Here is a 20,339-nt window from a genome sequence, read left to right as displayed (position 1 = left end):
ACTTGAAGTGATTTATGTGTCGGTACTTTTTTAACATCTCCAGCACATTTTAACAATACCGTGATAATACCGATAACCGTGATAATTTTGGTCACTATAATCGTGATAAGAAATTTTCATACCGTTACATCCCTATCAGTACTGTATGTTATCACAGACATTGTCCGACCCCACTCATAGTTAATTTTACTTGTGCAGCTCTTAAAATTGGTCATAAATTGCCTTAAATGTATTTTTAAAAATTCTGCAGATACCCTGTAAAAAGTGAAATAAAATCCTTTCCTTCATATTTGTTGATATTTGTGTATTAAAAATATTTTTGATTGACATTTAAACTCATCTGATATTCTATATATATATTTTTTCATTTGGGCTAGTTAAATTAATTTTCAGGCTACCAAAATCTGAAGAGTACCTGCCCGAAGGGCTACCAGGGATTTTGAAATTTTGCGAGACTGTGTCATTGAATTGAATCTGTTTAGAAGTAATATTTAAGAGGTTTTGTGATCGTTAAAGAGATTCTTTTTATATATAGGCTATAAATATAAATAATATTATTTGCTATCATTAAACTGTATTAATTATGTCTCTGCAATACAGCATTTTGGTCTGGGCAGATGATGAGTCTTTTCATGCATGCATCATAAATCCAAAGTGTATGTAATTTGAAGAGAGAATGCGATTTGAGGCTTTGTAAAATCAGCAGTTTGTTTTTCTGCATTGTGCAAATTGATTGCATAGGGTCATTTCAAGAATACATTTAGTTGACAGGCCATTCACTGCAGTCGCTATCGACAAATGACATGCAGGCTAATCCAGGGTCACGTAAGGACAGAGTGTCTGTGATAGCCTCGCTGCTGTAGATTGAGAAAGATCTATGTTATGGAAATACAGTCAGCAAGTGTCACCCTGACCGGACAAATTAGACCAAGGTGAAAGCAATGCAGGCTCAGCTCCTCCATCATGCAGGTAATGCGTCACAAAAATATAGGTTAGCCTATGTAATTTCCTTGCTGCATGCTGAATGGATCAGCCAGACTGTAATTTAGGTTAATTGTTTTTTGTTGGCTTCCCTCTCGAAAAGATACTTAGGTTTGGCTGCTTTGTATGGAGCATAGAAGAAACCAATGTATGTCAATAGTGATCCTGAATGTGTTTTTATACGTTCACAGGCCAGTTTAGACGGACTGACTCTTTATTATGTGTGCTGCATCATCCAGCCTGTCTTTGTACTTCATTTTAATCTCACTTAGCCTACATAACTGCAGGCTGAAATATGACAATCATATTAAAAGATTCCTTTGAAGGAGGTCCATCAGGAAATGACTATTAGACTTTATTGTGAGCTGAGGCAGCACGGAGAACAAGCCATGACCGCAGAGAAGCGTTTTGCTGTGAATGTCTTCCATCCTGGAAGATGTGATAATCAGAGGCTCTGTAACTGGGCTGCTCTCCATTAAACAATGTAATGCAGTAACCTTCGGCCCTGGGAAAGTGCTGTTCCTTGTGATGAGTGTATTTACTTTGTTGAAAAGACCAAGATGGCTGATCACAGGCATGTGTTGTGTTTTGGATGATGGGTTTCCTGTCAGGCTTCTTAACTAGCTGGCTTCCCCTGGTCAACCAGCTTCATCAGAAAACCAAGCTAGTAAAGTTTGGTGTTGGTGAACATGATAATGTAGGAGGTATGAGGTTTCACTTTTGTAGTTTTGGGTCAGTGGCCTAAAACCTTACTGGGAAAATTCTTCCAGATCTACTAATTATTCATTAAAAATAAGATTCATACATACAGTGACTTCTCTCATTATTTTGTGAATTAAATTCAATTCGATATTGTCTGGGAACATAAAGTAAAAAAAATTAAAATAATAATGTTAGGGTGATACTGTCCTGATAACATAATGAAAAAAATAAATAAAAGGAGCACAGTTCTTGAGAGAGAGAAAAAAAACGTATTGTTTAGCATTTATAATTTAATTTATGTCATAGAGACCACCATGATTGTGTGTCAAGGTTAATGGGTCTTTTAAAAATTTGTGACATGGTAAGAAGATTATTCAGTGTTATTTTAGTATCCCTTTTAGTATTCATATTTTGAATACATTTGTATTTCATATTTTCTTTTTTCACTTTTTTCATTTTTCATTCATTTACGTTATGACATTTAATACATTTTGCCTTGTCAACTAGATCAAATAAAATAAGTAAACATGTTTTTTTTATTTTAATATTTAAGTTTGATTTGTAAGTAACTTTTTTTATTGTTTCTGTGGTTTAAGTTTTAGTTATCTATAATAACCCTGAGATAGTTCAGGTTGTAAAATGCATTTTTACCTTGAAAATAGTTTGATTGTTTTATATATTTTAAATATATATTTTAATATGTACAATAAGAATTTAGTGTGTGCTTAAAAACATTCATAATAAAAAATGCATTAAAAATGCAACTCCTATATACAGTTACTTCTTCAATGATGAGCATTTTTTAATTTTCTGAACTCATTTAAATCATTTTTGATGTTTTGGGTTAATATAAAGTTAAATATGTTAAATATGCGATACAACTGTCCTGATCTTATAATTAAGAAAAGCTACATTTGTATTTCTTAGAAAAGTGGAGTATTAAATTATTAAAGTATTAAAAATTAATTAATAAAAAAAGGCATGCAGAAACTTTCCAAAAGAAAAATTTAAACGGTAAATGGTATCATAGTGAGGACCCCTGCAGACCCTCACGACTCTGTGTCAAGCTCAATAATGTTTGTCATTAACCCAATTATCTTGATTGAATGCATAGCATGTCACTGAATTCATGCATTTAATTTCCCATTATTATGACTGCATGGCCACAGTCAGTATTTTTGACTTGCAATGCTTATGCATTAACATCAGATCAGTGCAGTATGCATTGACCATATTTAGATATTTTCCGGTGCATCACTCATGTGATTGGTGTTGAACGTCCTCTAGTTTCCTTACAGAATCAAATCCATCTGTTCATACTGCTCTGAGAGCCCCCTCTGTCTGGGCATTGGAACAAAGAGGGCATTTTATGTGCAATGATCTTCCATGCTGTCTTTGTAATTGTTAGTTGCTGTGGAAGTTTTTAACGAGGGCTACCGGGCAGGAACACAGTCCATGCGCTGTGATGTTGATGAGGCCTCGGCTGCGTTCTCTTTAGCTGTTGATGTATGAGGTAATCACAGGGACATGGAGGGTGTGGGGTCCTTATGGACCTGCAGAGACATGAAGGTGGTTTTGCTGTATTTTATTTGTTATTGTAAATATGACCGCATGCTACCCCATGAGAGCACGAGTCCGTGGTTTTGTATGACAGGGAAGGTTTATTGTCGAACTTGTAATGATTATTCAGCAGCCTTATAAGGATTTCCTGTGAACTGGGTTAACTTCTGACAGGAATAGGCTTTGGTGGGTGAATCTTCAGAGACTTGACTAAATTATGTGTCCTGTATTACCACCATTTGAGATAATGTGATATGGGTCAATCAATGACATAAGTGTCGTAAGTGTCAACAATAAAGAGAATTCTTAAAAAAAAAAAAAAAAAATTTAAAACACATGCAATGTTTTTAAATATTAAAATATAAATTTATATTTTTAATAATAAACTATACTCTTTAAAGGAATTTTTCAAATATCATGAATTAATAATTAATAAATATCATAAATTTTTTGGTCACTCCATGACATTTTACAACTTGAAAGAACCTTCTGACTTTGTCATAAAAAAGTTGTTAATTTTTTTAAAACCTCTTGAACTTGACATAAAAAGGTTCTCTATGATATAATTTTCTACTTTTATGATAGGCTATATTTTTTTCCCTGTATATGTATCTGTCTGGTTGTGCGAAATGATTGTTGGTTGTGCCACATGACTTTTTACTGGACTTTTTAATAAGTAACTTACAAATAAGGTTTTAATAAATAACTTTTTAATAAGGTTTCTTCTCAATAATTAATTTCTTTCAATTAGGCTTTTTCTTAATCATGATATCAAGACAGTTGTGTCACCCAGACATTATTAATTTATGCTCCCCCCAAAAAAAGATTATTATAAAAAAAAAATAGAAGCATACTGAAGAAGTCACATAAAATACATACTGTATTTTAAAAATGTATAGATTTGGAAAACGAGCATCATGTAATTGACCAGCTTCTCCCTGGATAGAACAATTTATAGCAATTTCTCTCAGAAATTGTTATATTTCACTAAAAATTACAAATGAACAGTAGGCAAAATGCACTGAATTAAATGTTTAAAAAAAAGTAGAAAGGCTGAAATAGCTTTTTTTGTCTATGTCTAAAAAATATTTTTTTATTTCTACACAGAAATGGCAAACAACAAATTGAATGAAATGTGAAATTTTAAAGTAGAAAAACATAAATATTATTTTCTTGTAAAACATACTCCAATAATCTTTTATTTGTTCAATTTACAACTTAAAAAAAAAAAAAAAAATATATATATATATATATATATATATATGTATGTATATTACATTATCAGCATGTTTTTTCGTTTTGTTTTTGTTTTTTTTATCTGTGGCTTCATCATCTGTATCAAGTGTAAACTGACACTTGCAGTATAATCTTTCCCACCTGTGCTAATGTTGCTTTTTGACTTTCTAACTAATGGTCACACAGGTGGAGAAGGTATTAAATCGATGGAATTCGACATGCAAGCAAACTTAAGGACAAAGCGCTCAAGCTGGGTGGTATTGGTTATCAATACCGATTAGTGTTCTGGTCTGCCATTTGTGGACAGGGTGAAGAAGAAAAGGGGAGTGTGCAGAGAAAGTAAACTAAGTCTATTGTGTTTTATGTTGAGCAAACTGCTGCATTACTTTGCTCTTTAATTCAGTCTTGTTTGTGTGTCCTTCCCTTTGTGATATCTTGAGTGTCCTGTGTCTTTGTTGGCAACATTTCAACCCCCTGAAAGCCTTGAGGAACAACATCTCATCCTTTGATTTTGGCACTTCCTAGCAGACTTGTTTCAGTCGATTGTTTTGGAGGACATATAGAGTTTTTTTATATAGGGTTTTGACATTTCTGTTGATGCGCAAACTGAATCATTGTGTGTGCTGATCTAAATAATGCAAACAGATTTTCACACTTATTTGTTTGAATTGTCCTAAGTTCTTCAATTGAGCTCTGCTTCCTGTTAGTGTATGCATGAACACTAGACTCAGAAGGGAAGGAAAACAGTTCTCAGTGAGTTTGGGAAGGAAGTCAAAAGCCCAGCCCTTGTGTGTTCAGATAGCGTGCTGTTCAGTGAAGCCTCATTAACAGCTCACATTCCTTACCTTAGTCACCTTGTTTTGAAACTCACATTTTAATCAGGCGTTCAGATGAATAATGCTTCATGTAGTGCATTTAAAATGAGTTTCCAGCTTGGATTTCAAATTAGCATCGTTTTTCAGAACAATGTGGTATTCTGAGGAAATTGTTGACTCAAAGCAAAAGAATAGTGGCTCTTTAGAAACTGCAAAAGGAAGTCTTACAGGTCAGGAAGGTGCTAAATTAGGAGTCTCCGACATTACTATAGTTCAGGAGTCAGCTGAACTATGGTTTCTGTGTTAAAACTTTACTCAGTTCAGACTCACAGTCACCAAAAACATACATAAGTGAAAGTAAAAAAAAAAAAAAACTACATTCAAATGTACTAACACCAATGTTTAAATGTTTGGGATCTGTAAGATTTTTATTTTTGAAAGAAGTGAATACTTTTATTAAGCAAGGATTGATAAAATTGACCAAAAGTACAGTTAAAGGCATTATATTACAAAAGATTTTTATTTCAAATAAATTCTGTTCATTTGAAATGTCTATTCAGCAAAGAATCCTGAAAACAATTCTATCTAGGTTTCCACAAAAATATTAAGCAGCACAACTGTTTTCAACATTGTTCATAAGAAATGTTTATTGAGCAGCAAATCAGCATGTTAGAATGATTTCTGAAGGATCGAGTGGCATTAAATACTGGAGAAATGAAAAATTCAGCCCAAAAATTCAGATTTGCTCCACAGAAATAAATCAAAATTTTAAAATAAATAAAAATAGAAAACCGTTATTTTAAATTGAAGTAGAAATATATCATAATATCACTGTTTTACTGCGTTTTTGCTCTAATAAATGCAGAGTCTTCTTTCTAAACATTAAAAATGATACCAGCTCCAAACTTTTGAATGATGGCGTATTTTATCATTTTAAAAGTACACCTTTCAAGTAAATTTAGCTGATTAGCACAATATGGTTGACAAAATAAAATGTAATTTGTACTTTGAAGACCAAAATTGTAGTAAAAATGATCATTTGATTAAGAAATGTAATAAAGAAGCACAGTTATTCTTTTTTTTCTCGCTTATTCTCTTTACTAATAAATGTTATGCCATGAAGATCATAGAATTCTTGATTGATTGGTTGACAAATGTTCCAAAGTCTTCATTTTCTGCACAGCTATGAAGTAGTTCCATGATTTTGACTGCGCTTCAGTTCAACATCAATATGCAAATCAGATATGACAAAAAACATTTTTTTTTTTTGACAGATGCTTTTTAATATTGGAACTACTACAGTTTCAGCTGCCACGTGAAAGCTAAATGGGACAACTGTCCACACACGTACACACAAAACCTTGTTACTCCATGTGCGAGAATTTAAAGTGTCACTTTCAAACTAAATGTAGTCACCAACACACAACATAGAAGCACTCTTTTAGTCCGGTGGCCCTTTTTTAACCTCTGTTACCCAGCTCCTAAATTACCCACTGTTCATTCACACACAAGGATGAATAACACGGGCACGGAAGAATTTTCCAACACTAATAAGCAATTTACCCTTGCATTGTTTGCCTTTGACCCCCTCTCATAACGTTAATGGCATCTTATGGAAAGCTTTCTTTGGTTTGTTTCAAAAGATGTCAAGAAGTCAAGATGACAAGTGGAGCGTTGCTTGTGCTTACTGCAGACAAATGAGTCTCAGTAAAGACTTCATTGTTTGGGTCTTGATTTTGGTGTGAAGGGGTGGCAATGTCTGACATCTTTAACGCTAACATTATTGATTCCTATTTTCCTTTAAGTGCTGGTCTTTAATCAGATGTGACAGGTTAAAAAAAAGACTTGCAATATAGAGCGAGAGGAAGCGTTCCTCAGGAAGAAGGAAAATGTTCAGGGAGCCTGACTGAGGGAGGAGGCCTGTCAGAATGTTTGTGTTTTATTTGAATTAAGTTGGAGGCTTTCTTGGCACACAGAGAATTATTTCATTGTTTCCAAGGAAGTAAATATATCAGCTTTCAGATGTTTTATGACTAATAAGAATGTGATTAACATATGTAGCCAAATATCAATAAACACAAGTCAGGTGGCCTTAAAACATTGATTTGCTCAATCAGAACTGTAGGTCTATGTATCAGATAGAGTCTTTCTGTGAAGTTTTTCTTTGTGGGTTCAAAATAATAATTACAATGCGATTTTGTTTGGAATAAAACAGGTGTGTTGAGAAATTTAATATATATTTCTCTTGTCCACTCTCCAACACAAATAAGAAGAAGCATTTTAGCACTAATGTAAAATGAAGTGGAAAGGGTGTGAATTACGTTTTTGCTTTATCTTGGTATTTTATCACACATGTACCATATATTGCTGTATATCCAGCACCCGCTTCAAGTTATTTTAGCTGTACAAAAACACTACAGTAATCATAAACTCACTAGTTTGTAGCATTTCCTACACTTTGCTAATGGCTATTGAATTGGAAGTCTTATACATTAACAGAAAATAGCTTAAGGAGAATAGGATTTTGGGTAATACAGTCAGTGCTGTCGTCTTATAAACTGTTTTAATTATTTTCTGGTAAGCTTTATTACTGTTCTTTATCTGCAGCACAAAAAATGTATGTATAGATAAAATCGATATAGTTAGTTTCCACTATAATATTGTATTTAAATTGACTAAATTCTTAATTTAAAATAACTTGAATATAACTCTACACCCTTATCTCATTTAGAATATGTGGATATGCAAATTAGTCCCCGCCTCCATTTAATCACACCAGCTCGAACTACCTACTCCACTTTAACTCGATTAAAGGTGCAGTAGGAGATCTTGGAAAATGCTAACTTTAGCCTGATAGCACTGAAAGCGAACGTCCCACCCTCCCTGCAATCGCAGTCCAAAGCCACGCCCCCTGAACGCATTTACGCTCACATACCAGAATACCAGAGACAACATTACTACAATAGGCTACATCAGCGGTTCCCAATTCCAACCCATGTTCCGAAGTGAGGTAAACTTCAGCGGATTTCCCCTGCTCAGGGAGTAGGGAGCAATGAACACTGTGTAGGGATCATATCGATCGGAACACAGTTCATGCACGTAGCTCACTTCTAACAAGCTGGCGCGAGGACTGGATTAACCGCTGGGCTACATCATGTGTCATTCACTGGTAAGAAAACTTTTAAAGTGCTACAATACCAGGAAGGAAGATCGGGTTGTTGATGTTTGTCTGCCATTCTCGCTCTGTCTGCACAGCGTACGTGAACGCGCTGATGACGTATCCTGTCTGCGCGAACCCGGTGCGCAGAGGTATGCTAATACGAACATTGACAGGCAGGTAGGAAAGCATATTAAAACGCTTGGACCGAGCATTTTATATATTCCACAGAATATATAAATACAGACAAATACATTTAGACCACTTAACTTAATGATTGCTATCGGGATGTGAAGAGACTTTCAACCAGCATAACAAAAAAGTTCTGAAGACAATCACCTATTGCACCTTTAACCGAAATAGTGAATGCTACACAGTGTCAAGTGGCAAGATTAGAATGATCATGTGTTTTTATGTATCACTCTATACAGTGTCGAACACAACAGTAATTGATACCATAAGCCTTTGGATTGACCACAGGGGGTCTTTCATTATCAAACCCCCAACCCTTCCGTTCTCCACTATTGTGGATGTGTTCATGTGCATTTGTTTCATTAATACCAGAAGACTAATTTGGCTATAGCCTCATAGCGCATTACTGGTTTAGTGGACTAAAGTTATTCTTGTTTCACAGTGTGTCAACATTTTGTTTTTGAGCAAAGCCAGTTTCAGCAATGCCCTTTTTTCTCAGTCTGTGGTTTTACTCCCACATAGATTGATTCTTAGGACAGAGTTTTCTTTGGGGCATCCAACCACAGAGATATTTAAATATTTATGATTTCCTTTTGGAACCCAATATAATCAACCTTAATGCATTCAACATTTGTACAAGCCTTGAGCATACTGTCTCTATTCTGCACAGTAGTGTCTGTAGGCCCAGCAATCAGGTCCTATTAGGGGTCATGAACTATGCTAACTTTATTTTCCCTTCCTCTTTTGGCATGACTAGTTCCATTCTAGCAGAATGGTTCCTCTCACTAAACTCAATGACCATAGCACATGTCTACAAAACAGCATAGCTAATTACCATTGGTATGTCAAGTACAGCTGTTGCATGTCATGTCTCTTTAGCCTCTGACATTCATTATTACACCATTGGCATTGTGACCAAAGGTGAGGCAATTCAATTGAAGTCACAGTGTCTTCTCACTCAAGCTCCCATCTAATGAAGACTGACGGCAAGCTGAAACAATGCTGTATCTGTCGTTATCAATCTGTATTTAACAGCTTTAGTCTAGAATCAAAGTTGTTTAACCACAACTATTTCTTTGTTTTTAGTCATGCACATTAGTGGTCAAACTTTGGTTTTTCTCACATCACCCTTTTTTCTGCATGGATAAAATAACTGAGATTTAAAGGGTTAGTTCACCCTCATGTCGTTCTAAACCTGTAAGACCTCCGTTCATCTTCGGAACACAAATTAATATATTTCTGATGAATTCTGAGAGCTCTCTGACCCTCCCATAGACAGCAATGTAATTACCATGATCAACGTCCAGAAACGTAGCAAGGAGATCGGTAAAATAATCCATGTGACATCAGGGGTTCAACCGTAATTTTACGAAGCTACGAGAATACTTTTTGTACGCAATGAAAACAAAAATAACGACTTTATTCAACCATTCATCTCCTCTGCGTCACCCTGGTGCCATTTTGTAGAGCATCCACTGAACGTAAACAACGTATGCTATTCTGTCTATATCCCTTTAAAGGCATAGTTCAACTAAAATTTATATTTAAAATTGTTTACCATTGCTTTGTTCCAAGTATGTATAATTGTTATTTTAAAGGTGACATATCATGAAAATCGGACTTTTCCAGGTTTTAAGTGCTATAATCAGGTCCCCGGTGCATCTACCAACCAAGGAAATGTGAAAAAGATTAACCCAGCAACTTTGTTTTGGTAAACCTTTGTCTGCAAGCGTCTGAGAAAACCAGCGTGTCTGATTTCGCTCCCTTGGTGACGTGACAAAGGGATCTCATTATAATATTACCGCCCCTTAATCTGTAAGTTTCCACCCACGGCGCCGTCATTTTGATTCACAAGCGACAACGTTGTAATGCCAATGGCGAAAGTTTGAGCAAAACATTCTAACTGTTTTGTCTTTGGCTGCACAGATGAGCACAGAACACTATTTAGAGTCACAGCCTCAGAGGAGACAAGACAGCAGTGGATTTATTGATTTATTTACTGTATATTGCTGCTGTCACACAGATCTAAAATAAACATGCCATTTATTTCCTAGCTGTTTACCTTCACAGACATAACTGACTGTTTTTGTATCTCGTGTGTTTTTAACGTAAACTTGATAATCAGAACCAAAACAGATGTTTCTTAGCAGGTACGAGCTGTAATGGCGCAGCTCTATTCTGGAAAAGGGGGCGGGGAGCAGCAGCTCATTTGCATTTAAAGATACAGGCCCGAAAAACAGCGTGTTTCTGCTTCCACTCAAAATAGGCATTTTCAAAATGATATCATAAATGATCTGTGGGTTATTTTGACCTGGAACTTCACAGACACATTCTGGGGACACCAGAGACTTATATTACAAAAAGGGGCATAATATGTCTCCTTTAATAGTTATATTCTACTCTAGAATTTATGTTCATTTATATGAGCGTTTATTTGTGTATTTTCGGTTTTCATTGTAAATTTTAAGTTTCAGTCAATTAGTTTCATTTGTCATTTTTATTCGTTTTTTATTTCTATTTATCATTAATTTATTTTTATTTCAGTCTTGGTTTTAGTAATTTTACTACTTCAAACTTAACGTATTTCAGTTAGTTGCCATGGCCACATTTTCACATTTTGTTTCAGCAATTTATTTCAGCGCAGTTAACAAAGATGATTTTTATCATTTTAGTTTTTGCTTACCATAACAGCACCTATCTGTATGTTTTTCGTTTGTGCAACAAAAACGAGGTTCACTTTTCAATGAAAGGAAAGCATCATAAAAGTAGTCCATAAAACTTTTCATTTAATCCAATGCTATAATTGATGTCTTCTTAGGTTATTTTTTGTTTGTTTTTTGAGCAAATTTAAGCAGTTATTCCCTACAAGTCTTGCTTTTCTGAATCCACATGAATTTTTATTGTATGGAAAAGAGAAGTGTGAACATTCTTCAATTGTTCTTATTTTGTGTTCTACAGAAAGAAAGTAATACAGGTAAATAATGACAAAATTATGGGTGAACTTATGGGTGAATTTAAACAAGATTTTTTCATCACCTCACCCTACCTCAGTCTTATTTCTCATAAAGTTTCTTATATCTTTTATAGTGCACTTCTGCTGACGTTCATCACCTCTCCACTGCCATTATGACATTAACAAAGCATTCATTTAAAATGTTCTCATTGGTCTTGTCTTGCCACATCACCGTGGTCTTAAAAAACAACTCTAATCTGAGTTAGCTGTTGCGTGCAAAAGAAGAGTTTGGCCTCATATGTTTCCTGCTTTTTTTAAAAATCTGAAAGTAGGGGATGCATCAGCCGGTTTTCCCCTCCCAGTGACCTGACAAAAAGACCAGGGGCTCTGGGACAAGTCTTCCCACACCGAAATGAAGTTAAGATGTTTCACAAGAGAGTGAGGTCAGGTTCGGATCTCAGTTCACACTGGGGCATTTGGCGCGTGAGACGAGGAGTGGAATGCATAGTGGAGAGCTCGAATATACTGTTGGACCCCATGAACAGCTTGTAGCAGTTAGTGATGTCAGGAGAGAGAAAAACAAACACAAGGAAGGCTTCAAAGACCAGGCATATCTCTTTCATTAATTCATTTCTGATTTGTTTCCGCTCGTTTCCTTCTTGTTCTCACTCATCCTCGCCGTTCCGTGTAGCGACCTTTCGATTCGTTCCTCGTTACCTTTGCCAATTTTTTTCATTTAATGCAGTCACACTATACCTCTCATTTCCTATTGAGTCTTTGACAGAGTTGGGCTGGCCCTTAGATGACTTTCGCCAGGCCTACATGCTTTTTGAAGTTTTATGTATTGTTAAGCCATGCAGGCCTGGATTGAGGTAATGATAGAACCCTTTTAGTTTATGATATCCTCAAGCAAAGTTTGCATGCTTGCGAGGGAACAATGGTAATTGTATCCATTCATTGGCTTTTAATAACTTAAATGACAGATCAAAGAGTCTACGTTTCATTTTTCTGTCATTTTACATGTTTACAACAAATGCAGTGAACAGAAATTTGCCTTTCTGGACTTGATTCAGGTATCTGAGGCTGAGGCCATCTGTTCATCTGAAAGAGCAAGATATCTATAGCTATACTGCTGCATAGAAGACTTTATTAAGGAACTATGTTAAAGGAATATTTAGGGTTACATACGGCTTAACTGCTAACTGTGACAGCATCTGTGGCCTGAAAATAATTTCAACGTATCGCTCAGTTTGGAAGAACAAAAAAAAAATGGCAACGATCTATGAGGTGAATACACAGCATAGCAGTATTAAACTAACACACTCTCATGGAAATTTGTAACTGTTGTACTTTTTTAGCGAATCTGTGACTAATTCGTATGAATTTGTAAGTTTTATTACAAACTTCTTAGTGCTTACGCCCCACTGACGGTTAGATTTAGGGGTGAACCTTCATGCTTTATTCTAAAAAATTTTATTATTGGTATTATTTAGTTTTACTAAATATAAAATCATTTTTAAAATTAATTAATAATCTAAAAATAAACTAAATATTAAATACAAAACTAAATACAAAAACTACACAACAAAATGACTAAACGTTGAAATTTAAATGAAAACAAAACTAAAATCTAAAAAAAAAAAAAAAAAAAAAAAAAAAAATATATATATATATATATATATATATATTTTTTTTTAAACTAATAAAATTGCATATAAAAGAATGGAGCCAAATGACATTTGTTTTCTTTAATGGTTTTTGCACTTGCATTTTTGCACATGAGAAGGGAGGTTCTTTTTAGTGAATAAAGTGCAAACCAGTGTATTTTGAATCCCAGATTATTACTTTTATGAAGTTTTTCTTTTAAGTGAATCAAATTCATACATCCCAACCAGTGTAGTGTGATTTCTCAATGTGACTCGAATGAATCAGTTATTTTTAGTGAATCAAACGTATGGAAATGTGAGACTTAAATCAGTGTAGTTAAAGGAATAATTTTGTTTTGGGATTATTTTTTGATGTGTAGTTAGGGCCAGATATTATGTTTCATTCATTCGTATTAAGTCTGTGTAAACACCTTTTGAAATAATTATTTAAAATGTCATAATCTTATAATTTGGTAATGGAATTGCATTTATTTTTATCCGTATTCCTTAAAAGTACTAAAAGAATTGTCATTAAGGAGTCAGAAGCTTCAGAAGAGTTACATTTACAGTTCCCTTTTCTACTGTCGATAGAGCCTATGCCATATTCCTTTAATTCTGCTTTAATCAGGGTGATTAGTGGTAAAATTCCGATCTTCACTCTTTTTCTGAGATTCAAGACTGGCCAAGATGAAACGCTCCATTTGTGGATGTCTGAACTGTGTAGCATACCACAAATTTCATCACGGTGGTGCGTATAGGTTTTTGGAGTTGTTTTCACAGCCGACTGGAGGCCGATATTTTTGTCAGTGTGTGTTCGTTATCTCACCTCCCTGATGAGCACCGTTGGATGTGTTTGTAGAATGTATGTGTGTACGTGACAGGGCAGGGTTGCGAGGTCAGCGGTGGGTTGGCTGGTAGACAGGTGACAGCTGCTCCCACAGCTCAGACTGCAGTGAAGTGGAGACAGCACAGACTGTGTGTTATTCTGCCCTAAACACAACACACATGCACAGGGCAACCATAAACATAAAGCATAAATAACCGGCCAAACCCTTGCATATGAAATGCCAATTGACCCTGGTTTTCCAATGATAAAGTAATAAAACTATATTAGGTTCATGCTTGAAATCGTTCATTCATGCAACTCAATTGCTGCTGTCATTGAAGCAAAAAGGACACCAAGAGAAAAAATGATGTTGCTTTGCATCCTAAAAACTCTAAATCCCTTTGCGCTCACCTGGGTTTTGATGTGGCAGTCTGACATCAAACGTCAGACCACATCTGAAGTTTGCCTGGTCTTAAGTTTTGTTGATAGTTAAGCACAATTTTAAGCTACATTCAGTATAACTAGTCATTATAACTCTAGGTAAAACAGAGGGATCCTTACTGAACAGCCTCAGTTTTGGCCGAAAGTCACTTCACATTTTTTATAATGTAAAAATAGCTTGAAATCTTGTAGCATGGACAATTATTTTTTTTTGTTCTATATATTTCCTCTTCATTAACATTTGTCAATGGGTATCTTCATTTGTTCTTTTGCTTGTTCATTTGTTTTTGTTTTTTTACAGGAAATGTAAGTTATATTAAATTAATGAACCAATTCATTTTGGTACTCTAGAAATTCAAGAACTGTATGTTCTTCGATAAAAGCCATATTTATTGGGATTAAATATTTCTGAATTTAATTAGCAATTTAATTTAGATTAGACATCCTGCATCTCTACCACCTCCTGCACCATCATTCTGACTAGTTTATTTAGAGTTTTATTATCATTATTATTGTTTATATTTTTAGTGATGGTGCTTTAACCCTTTAACTCTCACTCACATTTTTGAACATAGACGTGAAAGTGCACGATCCAAACTTAAATTTTTATAATTCATGAACGAAAACATTTTGTAACATGATATTGATGTACCATTTTCATGGTAATGCAATGTTTGATTTTAAAATGGGTTTCAAAGGATGAATTTTGAGATTTAAAGTTTTCAATTGATATATAATTTCTGATGATTTCTAAAGTGTGATAGAGAAAAAGGCAACAAAGAAGACTTTTTTTTTGACAAAGGTCAGAACTCCATCATTAGCAGAATTATGATGTAGATTTTTGAGGTGCACTCTTGTCAAAAATGTATCTATTACTTAAAACATCTATTTAGGAGTCTTAGACCTTTCCAACGATATATAGTTTGTCATGATTAGATTAGGATTGAATTGTAATATAGTGAAGTAAATTTAGGCGTCCCACAAAGGGGACGGGTGACAGTTAATCCACTGATTCCAACAGTATATTTCAAGAAAGTTACTGTGATCGTTTTGGGCAATAAAAGTCTGTTTATTTGTTGAATATCTGTTTGCCTGTGGTCTGTATGTTCTTGCATTGAGCCTGTGCTATTTTTGAAATGTTTTTTATACACAAGCAAACGTTTTTGTCCGTTTAGTCTCGCCTTGCTGTTTTTTTCAGCGTCTCACGTCATGAGCATTGCATTTCTAAGACTGACACATTGAAAATGTATAAACACGTTTCGAGACCCTTGCGTTCTTCTCCATTGTTGCATTGTTATTTTTGAGCATGCATGTGTAGCTATAGAATTCAAGCAGATTAGGAATGAAATAAGGGGTGATCTATCCATTTATCACAACAGTAAAAATGGAGCCTTACAGGTAAACTGGTGCACCCTAAGCTCAGTTTGCTGAGTGACGTAAATGTCTCTTTAACGATCTCAGTGTGAATTGAAATGGGTGATCCTCTGGTCTCAGCAAATTTCATATTCAAGCAGTCAGCCAGATTGCAGTGTAGCCTCTCTCTCTCTCTCTCACACACACACACACACACACACACACACACACACACACACACCCTCCCTCTCTCTCTGTCTTTGTGTGTGTGTGGTGGTATTCTTGCAATTACAGGGTGGGCAGGGGAACAGGCAGAGGGAAAGCCTGCACCCATACAGGCATGATATAATAGCAGAGGTTTACCACTAGTATGCAGCTGCCAAGGTTTCAAAATATCAGTCACTATTTAGTGCCTCCATAGACCCACTTTTTATGATCTGGTCTGGTATACCCAGTCTATGTATTTGAAATAGTATGGGTTTTACCTTGTGACTGTTTTGATGGTAGGAATACTTCTTAGCACAGTCATTTGTAAAAACAGCATTAAATGCGCTAACTTCTTTTTAAAGGGAGGAAAGCTTAGTGTCTCGATTAACAATTTTTCCATCTGAAATGCAGCAATTTGTGGGATTTAATGACTGAGGAGATTTTATTTTTTCACTGCTCTGTGTTTCTCGCAGAATTTGTTTTGCACAGCTCCCATTCTGTAGCCTATAATTTTTTCTGTGTTTTCCAGTGATCTTCACGAAAACGTGTTCTTTTGTTTTGCTTTCAGAACACCATGATTTCTTGCATGAGGCTAAGCTGCAGTGTGTTGTTGTTTACCAACCAGGATTGACTGTTAAAGGGATAGCCCAAAAATTAAAATCTGGTCATCATTTACTCATCGTCTTGTTGTTCCAAACCTGTATGACTTTCTTCTGTGGAGCACCAAAGATCCATTGTTGTTTTGGACCTCACTGGCTTTCACTTTATGAACAAAAAATTCTTCAAAATATCAGGTTTTGTGATATTTTCCGATCTTTCCTCAAGCCGGTTTTGCGTTGTATCCATGCAACGATACTAGGAAAGCACATGGAATGGAATCTGTAAAACACTGTTTACATGAAACAAACAAGAAGTACGTCAGTAATACAGCATCAAAAGTTCAACCACTTAGAAAAGCAGTCTCACAACAACTGAATATCAACTTTTTCCACTGAGGAATTTATGTAAATTAGGCTTTTATGATATTTTTTCACAACAACAAAAAAGGTACTTTTTTTCATTGCATTAATGTATGCTCCCATTGAAAAGTTTAGGGTCAGTAAGATTTTTTTTAAGGAATAAGTACTTTTATTCAGCTGGATGCGTTAAAATAAATTGATCAAAAGTGACAGTAAAGACTTTTACATTCTTACAAAAAAAAATGTATTTCAAGTAAATGCTTTTGAACTTCAAAGATATATTACAGTTTCCAAAAATTCCAACCGTTCCAACCGTTTTCAACATTGATACAATGAAACTGTTTGAGCAGCAATCAGCATATTAGAATGATTTCTGAAGGATCGTGTGACACTAAAGACTGGAGTAATGATGCTGAAAATTCAGCTTTACCATTAGAGGAATTAATTGCATTTGAAAATATATTAAAATAGTTATTCTAAGTTGTAATAATATATCACAGTATTACTGTTTGTGATCAAATAAATCCAGCCTTGGTGAGCAAAAATAATAATTTCTTATCAACCACACAATTTTTGAGCAGTAGTGTATATATAGATAAAGTTTTTTTAAGAAGCATGTATAGTTATTTAATTAGACAAAATCTGTGTAATGCAGTGTGAATCATCGATATCTTTCGCCCTGTTTTCCCAGAAGAAAACGAAAAATATGAATTTTGCCAATATTTAGAAGTACACTAACATATTGATAAAGCTAACACAATTCTTGATTATGATATTATGGTGTCTTTGATGGGACCCCTTATGGACCCTGTCTGATCTACTTCTCTTCTCTTACCAACACCTTTTTTTAATCAATCTCTTCCATTGTAATTTTAACTGCCAGCTCACCAGAATATCATGTTTACATGAATCAGCAAATAACTCCAGTGTGTTCAAATAAACATGCAAAGGGCACAGGCACAGATTAAAGAGACCTATTAAACAGTAAAAACCTCCCAAATTGGATGTTGGTGTTTTTCATCTTGTTCCAGCGGCTTTTATTTGGCAAGGTGCTCAGACGGTTAACGGAGAGGACAGTCGGAGCGTCCCGCAGTGTGACGCGGGGGTCTGTATGGTGCTCATTATGGATGTGAAGCACGGGCTGTGTGGCACAGTACTCACAGCCTGCTGCAGTAGAGAAGGACGGCCTCCCGCATGGGGCGTAATTAAGGCTGGGGAAAACACGAGCCCTCATTATCTGCTGTACGAGATCTCCCACTATACTGTACTTCAGTTATGACCTTTCAAGGGTTCACCTGATGGAAGTGATGTCAGCAAGATTAGACGGATGGAACTGGTTAAGAACATACAGTATAGCGTTTTAAACTGATTCACAGAGGTATTCTGTGAGATGTTCCTGCTGTATTTGAACAACAGTTAGTCTTGAATTCGGTGAGTCATTCAGAAATGTTTTATAACTGACTTTTTCACAACATTTGAGGTATGGACTTTCAACAGATTCTGTTGACAATGGCAACAATTTATAGATAAGTAGCATTTCCCTCAGGTATATCATAAATAATGTGCTAAACCAAAAAACAAATAATTCACTCTTAACACTAAATGTTCTTTACTGGCATTGGTGGTTCCATGAAGAACCTTTAACATTCATGGAATCTTTTCATTACACAAAACATTCTTCATCATGGAAAAATGTCCTTCAGTAAAATTGATGGTTCGATGAAAAACCTTTACATTCATGGAACCTTTCCATTCCACAAAAGGTTCTTTATAGTGGAAAAGGGTTCTTTAGATTATTAAAGTGTTCTTCATAATAAGAAAAAAATGGTTCTTTTAAGAACTGTTCACTGAAAGGTTCTTTTGAGAAACCAAAAATGAATCTTCTGTTGCATTGCTCCAACGTGTTGAATGGAAATTTTGGCTACTGTTAATCTATTTCCTATATGATTCTTCCTGATGATCTGTATCTCTCCAGGTGTGTGGGCCAACAAGGTTGTGGTTCCTGAGCAGGTGACTGCAGTGCTGGGGAAAAACGTTACTTTGACCTGCAGGATGGAGGTCAGCACAAACCTCAGTCTGACCCAGAGTTCCTGGGAACGCCGTCTACCCTCCGGCACCGTAACTTTGGCTGTCTTCAACCCCCAATACGGGACCTCCATAACTGACGAGTACAGCAAACGTGTGCACTTCATCAAGCCCTCAGTGCATGATGTATCCATTGTCCTGCAGGGCGTGGGGTTTGCAGACATTGGGACCTACACTTGTAAAGTTGTCACGTTCCAACTTGGAAACATGCAAGCATCCACAACTGTGGACATTATGGGTGAGTATATCTTTGTGGACAGTTTGTACACTATATAATTGTATAGGTGTGAATTCCTTGAGGCGAATCATTTTGTGAAACATTAGAATTTCTGTGTGCTGTCAAATGATTAATCCCGATTAATCGCATCCAAAATAAAAATTTTTGTGTGAAATGAAGCGTTGTCAAACATTACAGAGATGAGAAAAATGTGTCACACACTGGCGTGATAGCACTTAGCACATTCCTTCTATTTTGATTTGTGGGGTGCCATTTTTTTCTTCTTGTTTATTTCCTGCGTTCCTGGCAAAACCTAAAAACAGAAGCTAATCTTTTCCCTATTAGAAGTGGTAAAACTTCTCAATTTTATCGATCCAGTCTGAAATGGTATTACTGATTCAGACGTTAAAGCAAAGCCCTATTAGTCATTGGCATTTTCACAGCAAAGGGAGAAATTTACCCAAACCTCTAAAACTATAAATTCACTGGCCAATAAGCTGCTTTGAGTTTGTTCGTTTTTTGCACACAAGCTTGAAGCCGCCATCCCTATTCCTGTGAATTTAACAATGATGAATCATCGGAATGAATTCTCAATGACCGTGTGAATTTTTACAATAAAACACATCAAATGCGGCACGCAAGCTAAACAGTATAATTTGTACCCACAATTCATTCTTTTCCTTTTTTAACATAATTACTTTGCTTTCACTTGGAGTCCATTACAATGACACAATTGTTTGGGGAACTGTGGTTTTGGCGACAACCCTGGTCTGCAACCCAGAGCAGGAATGTTTTGGGTCTGCACTTGTGTGGGGGTGACAGTGACCCGCCCCTAATTCCTGCCCCGTCTAATGATAAATCAATACCCGGACCTTCTCTTGGGCCTTCGGCAACCCACAACCTGCATGTCAGATCAGCTGGTTCTCCACTTCTATCAGGAGGGTTGGGTGTGAATGAGTTGCCAAGATGCCCCTGCAAGCTCTGAGTCAGCAGAGCTCCAGCGTGATGC

The 20,339-nt window shown here is 35.7% G+C and overlaps 1 protein-coding gene across 1 annotated transcript in view; it reads left to right on the top strand.

Moving 5' to 3' along the window:
* nectin3a (nectin cell adhesion molecule 3a) overlaps positions 1-20,339 on the top strand; it is a 36,352-nt gene that overhangs the window by 5,809 nt on the left and 10,204 nt on the right. The window contains exon 2 of the mRNA XM_016268565.1: positions 19,004-19,351. Coding sequence (XP_016124051.1) covers positions 19,004-19,351 — 348 coding nt within the window. The remainder of the gene's footprint in view (positions 1-19,003; positions 19,352-20,339) is intronic.

This window comes from Sinocyclocheilus grahami, unplaced genomic scaffold (genome assembly GCF_001515645.1).
Source record: "Sinocyclocheilus grahami isolate Dianchi unplaced genomic scaffold, SAMN03320097.WGS_v1.1 scaffold46.1, whole genome shotgun sequence".
NCBI classification, from domain to species: domain Eukaryota; kingdom Metazoa; phylum Chordata; class Actinopteri; order Cypriniformes; family Cyprinidae; genus Sinocyclocheilus; species Sinocyclocheilus grahami.
Note: the sequence above shows the minus strand (reverse complement) of the source record. Positions and strands in the feature narration are given on the sequence as shown.